This window comes from Canis aureus, chromosome 4 (genome assembly GCF_053574225.1).
Source record: "Canis aureus isolate CA01 chromosome 4, VMU_Caureus_v.1.0, whole genome shotgun sequence".
Taxonomy (NCBI): domain Eukaryota; kingdom Metazoa; phylum Chordata; class Mammalia; order Carnivora; family Canidae; genus Canis; species Canis aureus.
In genome coordinates, this window is record NC_135614.1 from 69,959,566 (window position 1) to 69,977,952 (window position 18,387).

Here is an 18,387-nt window from a genome sequence, read left to right on the forward strand (position 1 = left end):
AACTGTAGCCAAATCAAGAGATCAACCAGAAGTTCATCCCAAAGAACTTTTATAGATAATACTGGAAAGATACTGAATGAAAGAGGGTCAGTATCTAGTCTAAGTGCACAGCAGAATATAAATATTTAGTTGCTATTTAGAGCAACAAAGAATGGGGTAAATTTGATTGCTCAATATTGGCTAAAATCTTAGACAAATGGTAGATAAGAATCTTGTTTTCCAAAAACTATTTACAAACCTAAATCCTACAACTTAAATCATTTCCCTTCTTGTCCTCCCTCCCATGTGAGCTTACACAACCATCCCAAGTGTATTAATCTAGGTGATGTTTTCTTGGTCACAAATGAATCTATATTTTGTGGCTAGGTATCCCACCATAAGAAAATAACAGTAATTTAAGGCTTATAGTCCTTATAGGGAACTTTTGTGAACAAGGTTTCATTTATTCTTTATAAAAATCCTGTGAAGTAGGTATGCAGAGTATTTTAATTGAGCAAATTGGGTAACCCAAAGCCAGAATGATTAACAACCTGATGATCCACCAGTATTAAATTGTGCATTAGTCATTGAGCTTGAGTTTGAGGCTCATCTCCCAACACCCATTTCCGTGCTGCTTTTAATGTACTGCATTACTCAATTTAATCTGAAGGCCAGACTACACCAGACTGAAATCAAGGTGTTGGCCAAGGCTGTAATCTCATCATCTGAGGCTGAGGCTCCTCTTGCAAGTTTGCTGCTTATTGGCAGGATCTAGTTCCTTAAGTTGTGGGGCTGTGGTCGTTAGGCTCCTTGAATCTGCCCACTATTCCACAGAGTTGGAAGGACAACTTTTCCTCTCCCAGCTTGGGTCCTGTGATCAGCAGTCTGCAAATTAATTGATGATAGATTAACGGGAGCAAAAATGAGGTTTATCTATGTGTGCACAGTGTACATGCAGGATCACTCAGACATGAGTATCTCACTGAATAACCAGGAAGAAAAGGCTTGTATGTTAAATTTAGCCAAAAGGAGGCAGGTAGGGCTTCATGGGAGAGCACGGAAGGTTATATTGGGCTTTTTTAATCTAATGAGTAGGTGAATTTATACTTCCTGGTGCTAAGGGTCAGTATTTTCCCAATTAAGAAACTCCCTGGGAGTGAAGTCAATGGCACCTGTATTTTTAGAAGCTCTGCTTAAATTTAGATGAATGTTTCTTTTTTTGTGGTTCCTTATGGTTCAGATGTTTTCACCTTAAAGGAATTTTCTTTTTTTTAAAGGAATATTCATACTACTCTAGTATTAATCCCTTCAAATACCATACAGTCCTCTCTATGACATTGCATTTTGCCTGTTGTCTCTTTTATGGGTTTTTGGGTCAGTCCCCCTCAGAATAGGATAATTTCTCTTTAGTTAACTCAAAGCCTACTGATTAGAGACCTTAATTACATCTGGGGGAAAAAAATTCCTTTCTGTATACTAGAACATAATCATGAGAATGCTATCGCATCATACTCACCACACTCAAGAAGAGAGGAATTATACAGGGCATCTGTACTTAGGGTGTGGATGCTTTGAGACCATCTTAGAATTTTTCCTATCACATCACACAATAGGTTGGGAAACTAAGTCCAGTGCTACCAGAGACCATAAAATTAGATTATCAGACATATTTCTTATACTTTTGGGTAAATAAAATGGATGTTGCATGCTAGTTAGTTAGGCCAGATGACATCTAAGATCATCCACGACAGTACACAGAATGGAATAACTCTGTTTGTACATTCAAGAAGACCCTTTAAACTAATTTTTTTCTTTCATTCTTTTACCTGATGCATTATTCTCAAGTATAGAAAGATGCACGAACATTTTTTTTTTTTTTTTTGAGGAAGCATACATAAGCAGGGTTAGGGGCATAGGGAGAAAGAGAATCCCAAGCAGGCTCCATGCTCAGTGTGGAGCCTGACATGGGGCTTGATCCCATGACCCTGAGACCATGACCTAAGCCAAAACCAAAAGTTGGATGCTTAACTGACTGAGCCACCCAGATGTCCCTGCACATAAACATTTTTAATTAATTTATTTGCATTAAAATTTCAAGTATTTATTTATTTATTTATTTATTTATTTATTTATTTATTTATTTTAAGTATAGTTGACACACAATGTTACATTGGTTTCAGGTGTACAACATAGTGACTTAACTGTATGTTATGCTACACTCACCACATACGTAGTAAATTCCAAATTCTTATATTAGGCAATTGGGTCTATAGACCTCAAATCCCTTTGTTAATACAAAAGTTGTTATAGCATGTATTAACTGTTGCTGTATAACAAATTATCCAAAAACTAAAATAACACACAGTTTCTATGGGTCAGAAATCCAGGCAAGACTTAACTGGATTCTTTGCTTCAGGGTCCCTTACAAGGCTACAAATCAAGATCCTTCTGGGTCAGGATGCACTTCCAAGCTTACCCACCAGCCATTGACAGGATTCAGATCCTTGAGGGCTGTTAGGTTGAAGGCCTGGTTTCCTAGCTTGCTGTTGGCTAGAGGCCATTCCCAATTCTTTGTCACATGGGCTTCTCCAACATGGCATTTTGCTTCATCAATGTCAGTATGGAGAGAGTAGCAAGATGGAAGTCACAGTCTTTGTAATCTAATCTGAGAAGTGGTATCATACCATCATGTTTTTGTTATTAATTTGTTAGAAACAAGTCACCTGATTGGGCCCATACTGGAGGACTGTGGGAAGGGGCAATGAATGCCAGAGGGCAGGGAGTGTTGGAGTCTATTTTAGAAGCATTCCTCAAAAAAAAAAAAATTTAAAAAAAAAAAAAAAAAAAAAAAGAAGCATTCCTCAATGAAGGAATGATTTAGCAGACTGAGGAGAAACTAATAAAAAGTTCTGGTTTCAGAGAAATGGAAAAAAATTACCTCTTCTGTTCCATTCACTTATTCAGAGCCAGAGCAAATGAACTTGAATGTGGGTTCATAATGGGAGTAGCCAACTCTCCTCTGAGTAGAGAAGGCAAATCAGACCCAAAATTGTGAGTCTAAGCTCAGAACCAGGGGAGCAACATTAAGTATCAAATTTGAGATAGGAGCTTGGGTTGTAGATAAGAGAATGATAAGAAGTGAGCCCAGGAATACTGGGCCAATGTAGAAGCAAAATATCGGACCAGATAAGGCAGAAAGGTAGAAGATATAGCCAAGAACAAAGACATATGCTTAGCAGTCTTGTGGGGCAGGGTTCTGATTTTAAAGAACCAGGGAAGAGCCAGACTTTTCCTCTGTTATTGAAAGGGCATAAAATACTGTTGTGTTTTTGTTTTAAGTTCAAACCAATAGAAAACTTAATGGCGGGATCCCTGGGTGGCGCAGCGGTTTAGCGCCTGCCTTTGGTCCAGGGCATGATCGAGGAGGCCCGGGATCGAATCCCACATCAGGCTCCCGGGATGGAATCTGCTTCTCCCTCTGCCTGTGTCTCTGCTTCTCTCTCTCTGTCTATCATAAATAAATAAATAAATCTTTAAAAAAAAAAAAAAAAGAAAACTTAATGGCTTAGTGAAAACGTTGAGTTTGGGGAGGAAGTACTATTCCAAATGAAATCAAAGCCATGAAGATATTCCTTTTTTGGCCAACATTAGATTATGTTTTTTCTCCCCAAATGCAAAGATAGTGTTTTGTATTGATTGATGATTTAATTCTCCTCTCCAAATAATGTTTGCATCTGGTGCATCATTCTGCACCAAATGCTGTGCATGTACTTCAGAGTCATCTAGCTTAGAATAAATATTGGTAGGGGTATGAATGGTTTTTTCTTCTGACGGCTGTTTTTAATTTTTATTTTAACATTACCTTATTCTGATCTTATATTTTCCTGAAATGTCAACAAATAATTTAATCTAGAGACTAATATTATTTTATAGGCTTTTCAAAATTGGTAACTTTCCTAGGCTTTTTTCTTTTTTTTTTTAATTTGCCAGATAGCCACATGACAGAATGGTGAAACTAAATTCATATTGAGAGTAAAGAACCACTCATTTCTGGAAAAAGAAATCTAGTCATATTTGATTCCCTTTCTGCTTACTTTCAATTATGTCTTCTACTATGTTATAGAGGTAACCGATTATTTTCCTCCATATTTTTTCACATGCCTTTAAGTCAACTTTAAATTATTTTTAAAAATTTTATTAATTAACCCTTATTTTGAAGGTTTACTTATTCATTTGTACCTATCCTAATCCTAGAACATTTGATTATAGTTCTTCTTAAACTCATCTTTTTCTTTCTTTCTTTCAATATATTCTCTCTGTATATTGATCCACAGTACAGTTTGTTTAGCTTTTTCATTTATATTAGCAATTGGCTGAACAGCCACTAATAAATCAATATGCAGCAACTTAAATCCCTGTTAAAATTTGCCAATGCCAGAATCAAACTGCCAGTTCTGCTTATTCAGAAAGTGCTGACATTTTCTTCCCATACCATGTACTAAAGATAAATAGATCAGACAGTTCCAGATTAAATTAAACATGGCATTTCTGTATTTTGGGGTTACTTTTCATTGTTTAAAAAAAAATCCAATAATTCTGAGGAGTTAGCTGTTCTAAATCTTAAAGGTTATCATTTTTAAGGTATTAAAGTATTTTTCAAAATATTTTCCCTAACAACTTACAGAAGTGTCTGAAGTTCATACTTCTGTGATTCCTCTGGGCTGTTTAATGCTTGACAGAGATAGATGTACAGGGAGAGAGATAGATTGATGTAGCTTTGGAATATAGACAAAGATAAATATTTGCTCCAAAAAGCTTATCAGGCAAAGGCCCTGGGGTGATGGGTGATAAACATAAAGGGGAGTGTTGTATGTCTTGGTTGGGAGGAGTATAAGAACTAGAACAAGATGTGTATTTTTTAGTTTCGAGAGAACTAATCAGGAGTGGGGCAACATGGCCTGAGGAAGCCTGAATAACGGATAGGAAATGACGACATCTCCCCTTTGTAATGTGTAAAAATTCAGTGTACGTTAATTTCATTTTACCTGTTTGGTAAGTTATGCCCAAGAGTTGAAGGAGACTTTGAAAAATCAAATTAAAACTGAAACCATTTTGTTCATTGGGTCCAATAATATTTTATATGGCCCTCTATACTTACAGGCAAATCATGCACATGTTCATTGCCACATTTCTGGAGTTCTGATATTTTTAACAGACTAATAATAATAATAATAATAACCATAATTAAATAGGTTGCCCTTGTTCTTCCTAGAAAGAAATTCTTTCAAATTTGGAAGCCATCTCCAAAGAGAGCTTTCACTGTTGAGAGGAAATATTTGTGAAGAAAATAGTCTATTAGTTAATTTTTAAATGCTGTTAGTTTTGTTAACTTGTAAGAAAAATTGTTTATTCAATATTTGAAAAGTACTTGACCTCATCTACCTTCATAGTTGCTCAAACACGGCATCAGGAATGATGTTAAATATATCAACATTGTACTGTCCTCTTATTTATTTCTCCCTTCCTCTATAGGGATCTCTTGTGCTTTCCAAAGTATATGAGGTACCAGTTCATATGCTGATCATCTGCCCTTGAAAAAGTCTCCTTTATTCATTGAAACAAGCTCTCTACTGGTAAAATCAACTCACGGTGAAAGGAAAGAGCAAGATCATAGACAAAGTACTTGGGAACCAGTGAATTCCACTTTATGGACAGTCATTTATGCCACCTACATGGAAAGCCAATGCTAATGCATGCATTAAGTTCTTTGTTTACAGAAGTAAAATATGATCTTTTTTTTAATAATATAGATCAGAAGGGATTTTTAAAATCATTTCATTATCAGTTTGATCTGTTGAAAGCCATGTGTACTATTTAGGCTATAGTAAGGACCTACCTAAGACACAAGATTGAACTAAGTAAATGTTGCTTATCATTTTCTTTTGTTCATTTGAGGGAGAGATATGGACATTGTAAGGAGGAAAGAAATTGGGAAGAGCAAAGGACTGAATTGTAACCGCATTGTGCCTTGTTATTTTTCTAGGATCTCATGATTCCTTCAGCTTCTACATTGATGAAGCCTCACCTGTAGGACCTGAACAGCCAGAAACCGTCCAGAATTTTGTCTCTGTGTTTGGAACTGTAGCCAAAAAGCTGATGCGGAAATGGTTAGCCACTCAAACAATGAACTTTACTGGTCAGCTAGGAGCTGGGATCCGTTATTTTGATCTTCGAATTTCCACCAAGCCCAGAGACCCTGACAATGAACTCTACTTTGCTCATGGTTTGTTCAGTGCCAAAGTCAATGAAGGCCTTGAGGAGATTAATGCATTCCTCACAGATCACCATAAGGAGGTAGTATTCTTGGACTTCAACCATTTTTATGGGATGCAGAAATATCACCATGAAAAACTGGTCCAAATGCTGAAAGACATCTATGGAAACAAGATGTGCCCAGCAATTTTTGCCCAGGAAGTTAGCCTAACATACCTGTGGGAGAAAGACTATCAAGTGCTAGTCTTCTACCATAGTCCAGTGGCTTTGGAAGTGCCCTTTCTCTGGCCTGGGCAGATGATGCCAGCACCCTGGGCCAACACCACAGACCCAGAAAAACTGATCCAGTTTCTTCAGGCATCCATCACTGAGAGAAGAAAGAAGGGTTCGTTTTTTATATCTCAGGTGGTGCTGACCCCCAAAGCTAGCACTGTGGTCAAAGGAGTGGCCAGTGGCCTCAGAGAAACTATCACAGAAAGGTAAGTGTCCTTAAGATATCAGAGAAAAAGCTTAAGGAATTTCACACGAATCCATAGAGCCATTAACTGATAGACCTAAACTTTATACTTATGTATATTAGTTTCCTCGGGCTGCACACAGCATACCACAAACTGGGTGCCTTAAAACAGAAGAAACTTACTGTCTCCCAGCTCCAGAGGCTAGAAGTCTGAAATCAAGGTGTCAGCAAGGTCACCTCCTTCTGATGGTTTTGAGGGAGAATCTTTTCCATGGCTCCCCACTAACTCTGGTGACAGTTGACAATCCTGGGTATTCCTTGGCTTGTAGATGCATCATTCCAGTCTCTGCCTCCATCTTCACATGGTGTTCTCCCCATGTGTCTTTGTTTTCTCTTCTTATAAAGACACCAGTCATATTGGATTAGGGACCACCCTAATGATATCATCTTAACTTAATTATGTCTGCAAGCACCCTACTTCCAAATGGGCCACAGTTATGGGTACAGGGGATTAAGACTTCAACTTTTTTCCTAGAACACAGATCAACATATAGAACCATGTGTTTTGACTCCATGTCCAGATATTTTTTCTTTTTTCTTTTTTTTTGTATCTTTGTTTTGTTTTGTTTTGTTTTGTTTTTCAGATATCTTTTCATAGCACTCTTTTACACATTTGCATAGCGCTTTATAGATTACAAAGCCTTCTCTCTATTGTTCGCAATAGAGAATATATGTATTTTTTACCTAATTCTATTTGATCTGCACAACCCTGGGAAGTAGATATTGTCTTACAAATAAAAATTGAGGTTCAGAGAAGTGAAATGTTTTGCTTAAGGCCAGTTGGACTATGAACAAGGACACAAAGACCCAAATTCCATTCTTCTCAAGCTATGTTCTATTCCTTACACTATGCCATAAGCAAGAATCACCCTCCAGAGTGTGGGTATTCCATGTGTCAAACCCAGCCATATATGTTGGAGTGGTGATTACTTGTGAGGTATATAATTTGAGCTCTTTCCCATGAGTGTGATACAATGTCTAGAATTGTATGCATTATTTATTCTTTTGAGTTAAAGTATTAAACAATGCAAATATTGTCTGAAGAGAAAATGTAACTCTTATCATATGTTTATCTTTAACTTTAATTGATATTTTGAATTATGGTAAGGAGATAGAGCGCACATGTTTTGCTCAAGGTCATTGTAGGGAAAGACCAGAAGATGAGAAAAGATGAGATGAATTGGTATGGATGGCTTCATAGCACAGCATGTAGAGTATGGAATGGCAGGAGATAGGCTTGCAGTGAGACAGGAACAGATTTGCAAGAAAGCCTTTAGCCAGGCTAAAGAAAGGATTTCATCTTGTGGGGAACTAGTGGCATAGGAGCTTGACCAGATAGATAAATGGTGTAGCATGGAGGCAGAGGATTGGAGAGAAGGGACAATGAAGAGGTGCTTGGAATGGTTTTGGCACAATAATGCAAACCAGAGGAAGGGAGAAAAAACAGAAGGGAATGGTATGCCACGGCAAAAATTAGGATTATTTGATAACAATTTACCTCTGTGGTCTGAATGGAGAAAAGAGTTGGAGATAAAGTTTCCTCTTGAGAAGTAGAATGAGTGATGCAGACATTTGTGGAATCAGGAAACAAAGGCACAGGGACTTAGAAGGTGGGGAAGCTATAGTCAGGTCTATGGATCCAGTAGATGTGTCCAACTGGTCATTGGGAATATAAGCCAACTCAAGTAGCAGTTATTGTCATTTTCTGGCAGTGAAAGCCACACGCCATTGGAGTTGAAGGGTTCCTCCATACAGAGTTAAAATGATACTGATAATTTAAAATTGATTTTTAGAATTGTCTGTAAGTACAAATATTCTGGCCTGGGATATCTTACCACAATGACATCTATATCATTTTAACCCCATCCTCAAGTCTCCTGGCTGAAACGTCTCTTCCACCTCCTTCTTCTGGTATTTTTTTTTCATCTCTTTTCTTACCCTACCCCCACATTGTCTTGGAGATTCCATATTCTCCTTTAGATTATTATGCTAAATTATTCACCTCTCTTCTGGCCCTAAGGCTCAGTTAGTCCCATCAAAGTATTCATCAGACCTAGAAGGCTTTCTATTTAATAGGACCACATTCTACAAAAGGTCATTGTTTTGGTAAATAACTTATCACCTCTCTTACACCCTTAAAAATGAGGGAGTTATAGTATATATACATAAAAATGTGTGTTCTCCACCATACCCCACAAAGGCCTCAGATTTTGAGGAATCCCTGAGAACCCATAGAAGTGGGGAAGAGACAGGAGGGGTCTGAGAATCAGCCAATCCAAATATTCTTTATTCTCACTACATCTTTAATGAAGGAAGCTTCCATTTCTAAATTTTACACATTGGGCATTAAAGGAGCCTTCCCATAGCCTTCCAGCTCTACCTTCTGTTGCCTAGTTCTATATTTAGGAAAAACACTTTTCCATATAATATTCCTGCTTTGGATTGGCCAAGAGCCATACCCAGATTTTACCTGTGTAGGGAATAGCCTTTGGGTAGTTGAGAAGAAAAATCTACTCGAGGAATAGATGACTTTCATTTTTCTCTCTTAAGGCATTTGAAGCAGCTAGGTCTTTGCACATTTTAAGCTGAACTGCTTTTTGGTTACTTATGCTATATAGTACAGTATTAGTAAAGTAGCATTTGTGAGTAAAAGATCAAATCAGATAGTGCTGAAAATTATATATCTACACAACTCTCAAAAGATTCACAATCTTTAGCATACAAAAGGCACTAACAAGCATTTTAGTGAAGAATCCTATTTAAATTGAACGAATGCAATATTGTACAAGCACTTAATTTTTTTTTCAGATACCACTTATTAACAGCCCACGGAATTCATTTTGAAAAAGTGTCCTCAGTCATCTGCTCTAATTCAGAACTTTTTACTTGCTTCTGACTTACTTATCTGGAATAGTAGAATTGTGTCATTGAAAAGAGAAAGAGAAGTTGAGGGGGCACAGGGGTGGGAGGAAAAAATTTAAAAAGTTGAAGACACAATAGGTAGAATCAACACTTTTTTTCTCTCTAGGATTATGCAAATTACTTGCAAATGATTTGCAAATATATCTGAACCTGGCCAGATGACAGAGTTTCCCTAAGAAGTTCTAGAAAGACCTCCTTGTAAACAAATTGCAATGCCTATATTCTGCATATAGTGTTCTTGTGGAACTCGGGTTTTGTTTTGATTTGATTTGACATATTTCAGCCTTCTGAGTAAGGGTTATAGGAGAAGGTCATTGGATAATGGTCCTTGGATAGTGCCTTGCAAAGATAATTGACTTACCTCTGAAAGAGTCGGTGAAAGAACATTTGATTCCCCAAGGACCTATTGCTTCTCTTTCTCATCAAATGATAAAGCCCACAAAGACGACTTTTTACCATTTTCCTCTTGCTATGTGCACAAAGCTACTCATTCAGAAAGGCCTATATTAGCACCAGAAGATATAATGAGACTCTCCTTTGCCACCAAAGGAGAAGTCACTAGGTGATTTTAAGACCTCTCTGGGCCTTAAGTATTTTTAACTGCAAAATTCGGAGTTTGAACTAGACTATCTCCAAGATACTTTCCAGTTCTAAAATCCTACAGTTCTAAGATCCTGTATTTGACTAGTTTCTCTATAATTTTTTATTATGCTTAATATTTGTGCTAACAAAACTGTGAGCACGTGCATTTAGAAAACAGTGTTTGAAGGTATGAGTGGATTTCAGGGAAACCAAAGCCAGCCTGGATTCAGGTAGTGTAGCTTTCAATCTGGTCACTGGTTCCAAATACTGCAGATGCATTTTCCACGTTTCAGCAATGCCAAAAGACACAGATTTTTATTTCTTAAAGACCTATTTTTAATTTATTTCTCAAACACGAGCTTTTGCACCTCACCCCCACGGAATTCACACATTCTTAAAAAGAAGGTGTGCAACTTGAGTTGAGTCCTTTCCTAATTTGTGGAGGTTTATTAAATTATAGGTTTTGTTAGTTTAAAAAAAAAATCAGACCACCTGTCAGAATATTCAAGGAACAATGCATCTTGGCAAGTCAATTGGTGCTGAATTAATTTAGATAATGTTTATACAGGCCAACAATTTAGGTGATGAAAATGATGACTATCACCATCATCATCATCATCATCATCATCATCATCATCATCTATTTTAAGTGTTCCATGTCTGTTTAATACAGTGCTAACTACCTGGCCCATTTTCTCTCATCATCACAGTCATTGCCTTAAGGATAAGGTTAGAATTTTCAGGGTGTAATGGGTTGTTGGTTGGTTGTTAATACGCACCAATATGACCCAGCTGGGAAAATGTAGGCAGTTAGATTTGTTGAGCCCACATCATGTGCCAGGCACAGTAGGAAGTGCTTTATGTGAATCGTATCCATTTAATCCTCCCTCCAATAAGGTAGGTATTATTAGATCCATTAGAGATGAAGAACTGAGCCTCAGAAATGTCTAGTACCCTGCTTAAAATTCTTATATTAATTGAGCAAAATCAGGATTATTTTGGGGTTTGTTTGACCAAGTTCTATCCTTACTCCTGCAAACTAGGTAAAATTCACATTTCTTAGCAGTGGATACATATAACATATAATATGTTATCTGTCCTCTTGGAGGACAGAGTCAGGTTCAGAGGTCAAGTTTGCCACAGTTTGGGTGGGCAAGGCTACAGATGTGAAGTTGTGGCTCTTCCTCAATAAAGCAAACCCAGGTAGAATGGTGTCATGGGGGCCCTTACAGAAGCACCACTGAGGAATAATAGAAAGGAAAGGAACTTAAAGGTGACTCAGCTTAATCCTCTAGCCTTGTGCCTACTGCTTATTGGACTATTTCCACTGAGTAAAGAAATTGAGGCCAGAGGAATGCTATGATTGCCCAAAGTAACAGAGGTAACTGACAGCAAAGATGGGATTAGAATCCAGGTCTCTCAGTTTATAGGCTGAATTCTATCCTCTATACCTTCGGGAGGGGTGAGCACAGAGGATGGATAGGAAAACTGGAGAGGGCCAGAGGACATCCGGCCCTCTAGGCTTTGAACCACTAGGCTGCAGGGATCAACATGGAAGGACAAGCTGGCTCTCAGTCTGCACTGCATGCAACATAACAAGCTGCCCTAGAACCTTGCCTGGAGGAGTCAGAGGTCAGGGCTGGAGATGGGCCATGGATTTTGTGCAGGGCTGGCCTTCCCTGGGCTCTCTTTCAACCTCACAAATACAATAAGCTCTAATATTGCCATCTAATGGGGACATACCCCAGTTCACAACCACACTTCAAACAGCACACCTGCTGCTCAATTTACCCTGTCACTGCCTGGACCCAGCAGGTCTGGGGAGTTGTTCATCTGCAACACCAGTTCTCTTAGGAGCTTTAGGGAACTCGTGAAGGATGGAGATTCACAATGGTTCAAAGGCAGCTCAGGGTGACATGAGAGAGCACCAGTCTCCATGAAGAGTAACTTTCTGGCTCTGCTCCCTGGGATGTGTCCCTAGATAAGTCAGTGTACCAGTAGAACAGCTGATATTGGATCAGTCTGTTCAGTGAAGAGAAAGCCGCCTCCCCAGGTTACATATGCCTACAGAGAAAAAATATCAAGGACCTATGGAAAATTGGTATTAGAATAACCATTGTTTGTGAGATGCTTCCATCATAAGATTTCATGTCTTCAATATGTACTTATTGGAGGCCTCATTTGTTCAAGGTATTATTCTCAAATTCTAATTTAAGAAACTGAAGGTCAGAAAAACTGACCTTCAATTCAGAATCTAGGTCTTTTGAACCACTAGAAAGAGGAGCCTGGTTTGTAAATCAGAAGGAAGCTCCAGAAAGCAGCCTTTTTTGAGCACAAGGCTTGGCAAACAGAGCTGTACTTTTGGAGAGTTTGTCCAAATACAAATTTCTGGGTGTTGCCCCACGGACTCTGATTCATGAGTCTGTGGCTCACAGTTTTAAACTTCTTTTTTCCCCCCAAGATTTTATATACAAGTTAGTTAACATATAGTATAGTATTAGTTTCAGGAGTAGAATTTAGTGATTCATCACTTAGATATAAATACCCAGTGGTCATCACAAATGCCCTCCTAAATACCCATCCCCCACCCTTCCCCCTCCAGAGCAAACCTCAGTTTATTCTCTGTAGTCAAGAGTCTCTTATGGTATGCCTCCCTCTCTGTTTTCATTTTATTTAAGTTTTCTTTCTCTTCCCCTGTATTCATCTGTTTTATTTCTTAAATTCCACATGTGAGTGAGATCGTATAGTATTTGTCTTTCTTTGACTGAGTTACTTCGCTTAGCATAATACACTCAAGCACTATCCGCATCATTGCAAATGGCAAGATTTCATTCTTTTGATGGCTGAATAATATTCCATTGTCTATATATATCACCTCTTCTTTATCCATTCACCAGTTGATGGACACTTGGGCTCTTTCCATAATCTGGCTATTGTGGACAATCCTGTTATGGGGGCACATGCACCCCAGCGTTTACAGGAGCACTATCAGAGTTTTAAATTTCTAATGGACTCCAAGTGGGCCCTTCTTTGAGTAGCATTGCTCCTCTTGCCAGCAAGCTGCACCTCCACATCCCTCCCTCCCAGCAACAGATAAACTTAGTTTTTGGAAACCTGGAAAGGGTTAAGATTTATCAGTCCCCTTCCAAAATCAGGTTCAGGTAGTTCTTCCTTAAATCTAAGCCATGATCTCTCTACCCCCAGACCCTGCCAGATTTGTTCTATCACTAAAGCAGAGCTGCCCATCGCTGATTTCCAAAAGATGATTCTCTGCTCTTCTCTCTCATGCTTCTTCTCTCCCATGTCACATAGCTCCACCCTAGGATTATTGTGCTGCAGGAGCATGAGCAAGGCTTTGGGGACCGAAGCCTTCCTTCCCCTGGGCTCAAAAGCACATACCTTTGCAAGAAGCCTTAGTAACTTTGAGACTCATGTCTTCTACCAAAACCAATTAATATTGCAGCACTTTGCAACCCAGTGGCCTCCTAGTCCTGATTTCAAACAGTAAAAAAGAAGATTCTGTAACAACTTCCAACCATGAGGCCATGTGACACGAGAGCAACTTCAGCCTGGGTCCTGCTGGGGTATGGCAGGAGGGAGGGCTGTCTGTTACTCTCTCTGTTTTAAAAACTTTTGACCCAAGAACTTTTAAATAAGGAGTACACATAAAAGCTCTCTCTCTCCCTCATTCTGTTGATGTTGTATGATTAAAGTACAGGTGAATACAGGCAGGCACCTTTCATTATTTGTGTCAGAACAGTCAAAGACGAGAGAGAATGCCAAGCTGTTGGGAAGTCCGATGCTCATTCAGTGCCTGATGAGGGGGTGTGTGTGTGTGTATGTGAGAGAGAGAGAGGAAGGGAGCGTGAGTATGTGTAAGGGAGAGAGAGAGGGTGTATGTGTGCAGGTATATGTGTGTGTGTGAGAGAGAGAGGTAGTGTGTGTGGGAGACAGGGAGGAAAAATACATATACTTTTCTAAAAAGCGTGGCATAGGATAGAGGTTCACCCACTTTAGTCTCACTGGATCTCAGTTTCCTTCTGGGGAATTGCTGGAAAGATTGAGTTTATCATCTGAAAAGGAACTAGCCTAGTATGTAGTGGGACTCACAAAAAGCAGATAAGTTGACGGTGGACAGAGTAAAGAAGGAGGGTCCAGGCAGCAGGAGTGTTTAGTCAACAAGTTATGGCACAAAAATTTGTAGACCTCAGCCAGCAACTAGGGGGATAGGGAGGCTTATTTGGGATTTGAAATGGACCATAACATGTACTGTCAGTAGATGAGCCCGTAAGTGGTGTCAAAGTAAAGTACTTTACTCGAAGTAAAGCACCAGATCTGATCAGCACAGGGTACTGAGATACAAGGACAAGGACTTAAGGCCAGCTCTGCCTTCTTGCCCTGGGCACGCAGGGCTCCCGATGTGGAGCTCAAGTCTACTCCGCTGAAAGCTCATCTAAGGGAAACAGCTATACTCTGGAGAGACCTTATTTAAGACTGGGGGAAGAGGAAATTGCCAAATCACTAGACCCAAATATATAGTTGAGCATGCTGAGCTTACTTGCTGCAGCAAAGGAGAACACGCACCATTGGGAACCATGAGACACCCCAGGGAGAGACTGTTGTTAGGAGGTACTTCTAAGCCCCATATATTTGGGGCTTAGGCTGAGTGGCTGGGGAGAGGGTTTAAGGAAGCAGAGGTCCCCTCTAGATTGGATGCTGTTAGAAAGCAAGGGTAATTTTATAAATGGTACCACCCTAAGTCTTATCTCTAGGGCCAGAGTGAGGATAAACTATAATTGGTAAAAGAGTTGCAGTCGCATTTATTTCAGTGTAGAGAGGTAGATGTTTTGTTACTTAATGGGTGATCTTGTTTTTGTGCTTAGACAAAATTACAAAGTATTTTTTTACATCTCACTGCCTCATGAGCTCGAGTAACCTTGTCTGAGACTGGTATTCTGGGAAAGTAATATGGCCTAGTTACGAGTGTCAGGCCAGCTTCCTAACATCAGGGGTTGCTTTTAAATTTTTTTTCACCCTTTTCAGGTGCAATGCAAGGAAAAAATATCACTTATTTCCATTTGCTTTGAAAGCCTCTGGTGTGAATTAGACTTTCCCGTGCTCTTTCTTTGTTGTTACTTTTCTCACTGAAACAAATGTGGGCTGTATCTATGCGGAAGCCCAGACCATTTCGATAATGAAGTCAATCAAAGAGTTGGTGATACCTTTGCTTGTCTACTGAAAATGCAAACTCTTCGCATTGAGCCATATTGACAACCAACTTGGTATTCTTTCCCTGCAGTCTTAAGTTTCTGCCTGTCTCATTGGGCAAGGGTTGGAATCCCAGGTGGTAGATACCAAAGAGGTTGGGGGTGAGAAAGAAATGTGAGAACACAGCATTTTGAAAAGGGAATTGCTGGCTCTTTAATATTTGTGAACATTCCAACTTCCTTCCCAAAATTTCACAACTTATTCAGGGCACAAAGAGGCAGGAGGTGAGAGTCAACTGTCACATTTACAGTTGAACTATTTTCTTGCCCTTTTTGGCAGGGGGAGGCATATTTGTCTTGGCCTTGTTTGGATGGGTCCCCCCGAAGGCTTATTTGTGTTGACTATACATGGTAGACACAGCTTTGGGTGACTGATCTACTCATTACCAAGGGTACTCCAACAAGTAGGAATACTTATTTAAGTGAGATGTATAAGCTAAATCCTCTTTGTCAAAGGATAAAAGAATGAGTTACTTTATCTGCACCCCACCTAACAAATTGTTACATAAATCTCAAATAAGTTACTAACACTACTCTAGGCAATGACATTGCAGCTTTTAATCTATCACACTCTGTTGATAAAATATTTTCTTCCAGAATGTTTTTCAATACAAGAACAACAATTTAAAGAGCTGGAATTTCCTTAGACTCTCTGGCTTTGGCATTTCAGAAGAAAATACTACTTCCATCAACTGCAGACTAAACTTGGCTTCATAGTATAGAGCACAAATCTTCCGGCTCTTGATCTGTATGTCTGAGATTGTAGCCTTGCTAATTAACTTATTTTAAAGTATTAAAAATAATTAGACAAGAATAGATAAAAACTTGCTTGTCATAATTAATTTTTTTTTTCAGAAATCACAAGTATGGCTTGCATTTTTGCTTTAAACTATTCCTTCCTCCCACCCCCTCATCACTTATTTCCCTGTGGTCTCAGCTGTTAAAAGAAAAGAAGCTTATGAGTTGTTTCTGGAGCTGTGACATCCTTTCTTGAAGGAGTGGTATGTGGCAGTGAGACAGTAATGTGTGATTTCATTAGTGAATGCTAAAAGCACAGGCTGCCCTTTAAAAATGTATGGGATATTTGGCCAATTCAAGACTGAGTGAATTCACCATGTAGCTGCCTCTTATCTGTATACTAAGCAGAAAAGCTATTGCCAACATCACTTAACTAAGGTTCGAAAATGAACCAGTCAGGAGAATAAGTAACACAATTACAAGTTACTCATGAATGTACATTTTTAAGATTTTTTTAATTCATTTTTGAAGAGTTTAATTTAGATAGCCTGTTTCTCCAAATAAAATAATTGTAAGAAGTAGTTTGTAGTGAGTCGATTGTGGGGAAACTTGGTTAGACCATTCAGTCTAAGTTCAATCTGCTAACAGACACCATATGCTTATTTGGGGGAGGTATGATGAATCTATAGCTAAAGAATAACCTGGAAACTTAGTTTTATTCCCGTCTTGGTTTTACATTTACTGGTTAGCTGTTGAAGGTTTATTTAATGAATTTGACTCTTACTGCCATTCATAAGCAGGTTGCCATGTGCATTACTACCTGGTTTGATAGAACAGAAGGAGAATTTCACACCTTTGTACATACGCACATCATTGCCACTGTATGCTTACACTTACCCATGTGTCTAAGCAGCCCCCAAACAGGATATGGCCAAGGACTCTTGTATCTGATCAAGACTTAGAGCCTCCTTAACGCCATAAACATGAATGGGGACATTTTGATGTCTCCATGACACGGGCTATGCAATTAAAGTCTTATTCAATGGTCCACCATTTTCTGCTCCAACTAGCATCAGGTAGCCAGCTTTAGATTGAAAACATGGTGTGTATGTGTGTGTGTGTGTGTGTGTGTGTTGAAACTGGTAAGAAAGGCTCCCCCCCCCCCTTTTTTTTAAATTTTATTTATTCATGAGAGACACACAGAGAGAGAATCAGAGACATAGGCAGAGGGCGAAGCAGGCTCCATGCAGGGAGCCTGATGTGGGACTCGATCCCAGGACTCCAGGATCACTCCCTGAGCTGAAGGCAGATGCCCAACCGCTGAGCCACCCAGGTGTCCCTAAACCTTACATTTTCTTTAGTGTTTTTCTTGAGGTACTTCTTTGGCAGTTTAGTTAGGGGAAAAAAAATTCCTGTCCCAACATTGCATAGCTTATATTTGTGATATTTTGAGGTTTTTCTGTCTATGACTCTTGCTAAAAATTCAAATAGAATATAGCTGTGGTGGGATAGAGAGCAGAAGGAAACAGTATAATCTACTTAGTGAATAGGATGTTTTTTATGCTGTGGATTTAGAGAATTTTAATTCCTATTTTTCAGAGTGGACCAAATAGTTTTTCCCAGAGTCTCAGTTCAAGAATTCATCTGTTCTTTGAATCAGGCAGTCACTCAACCAACAAGAACATATTAAGACCATGCTGTGGGCTTGGAGTACAGATAAAAGAGGCATGGTATAGTATTTTAAAAAATAGTGCCTCCTGATCCTTGGATTACAGGGCAATCATTTTGGAATTTGAGGTTTATATAAGAAGCAGAACTAGAGAATGGCACATGACAGCATTTGCAACTGAATACTGACATTTTGGCCTGTAGATTTCATATGCCATAGGAGCTCAAAAGAAGAAAAGATGACTAACGTGACTTACCTAATATCTCAGGACAACAATACACTAGTGTTTCCTGCCCTTTATCTTTCCCCTAAATATTATAATACACTTAAATATCAAAAGCATATCTACTTTCTTTACTCAAATGTGATCTACTTTTGCCAATCGTTGCCAGTATTCGTTGTCTAATCGTTGACCATTGACAATGGTAAAAAGCATCTTT

General features: G+C 38.9%; 1 protein-coding gene across 8 annotated transcripts in view; it reads left to right on the plus strand.

Moving 5' to 3' along the window:
- PLCXD3 (phosphatidylinositol specific phospholipase C X domain containing 3) overlaps nucleotides 1-18,387 on the plus strand; it is a 184,400-nt gene that overhangs the window by 99,101 nt on the left and 66,912 nt on the right. For 7 of the 8 annotated variants that reach the window (XR_013378590.1, XR_013378589.1, XR_013378591.1 and 4 more), the window contains one exon: nucleotides 6,023-6,731. Coding sequence is in view for 4 of the 8 variants with exons in the window: in XM_077896109.1 (XP_077752235.1) it covers nucleotides 6,023-6,731 (709 nt within the window). In the remaining 4 variants the exon portion in view is untranslated. Of the gene's footprint in view, nucleotides 1-6,022; nucleotides 6,732-16,137; nucleotides 16,272-18,387 lie in introns of those variants that run through there. The other variant, XM_077896111.1, reaches the window with a different exon arrangement.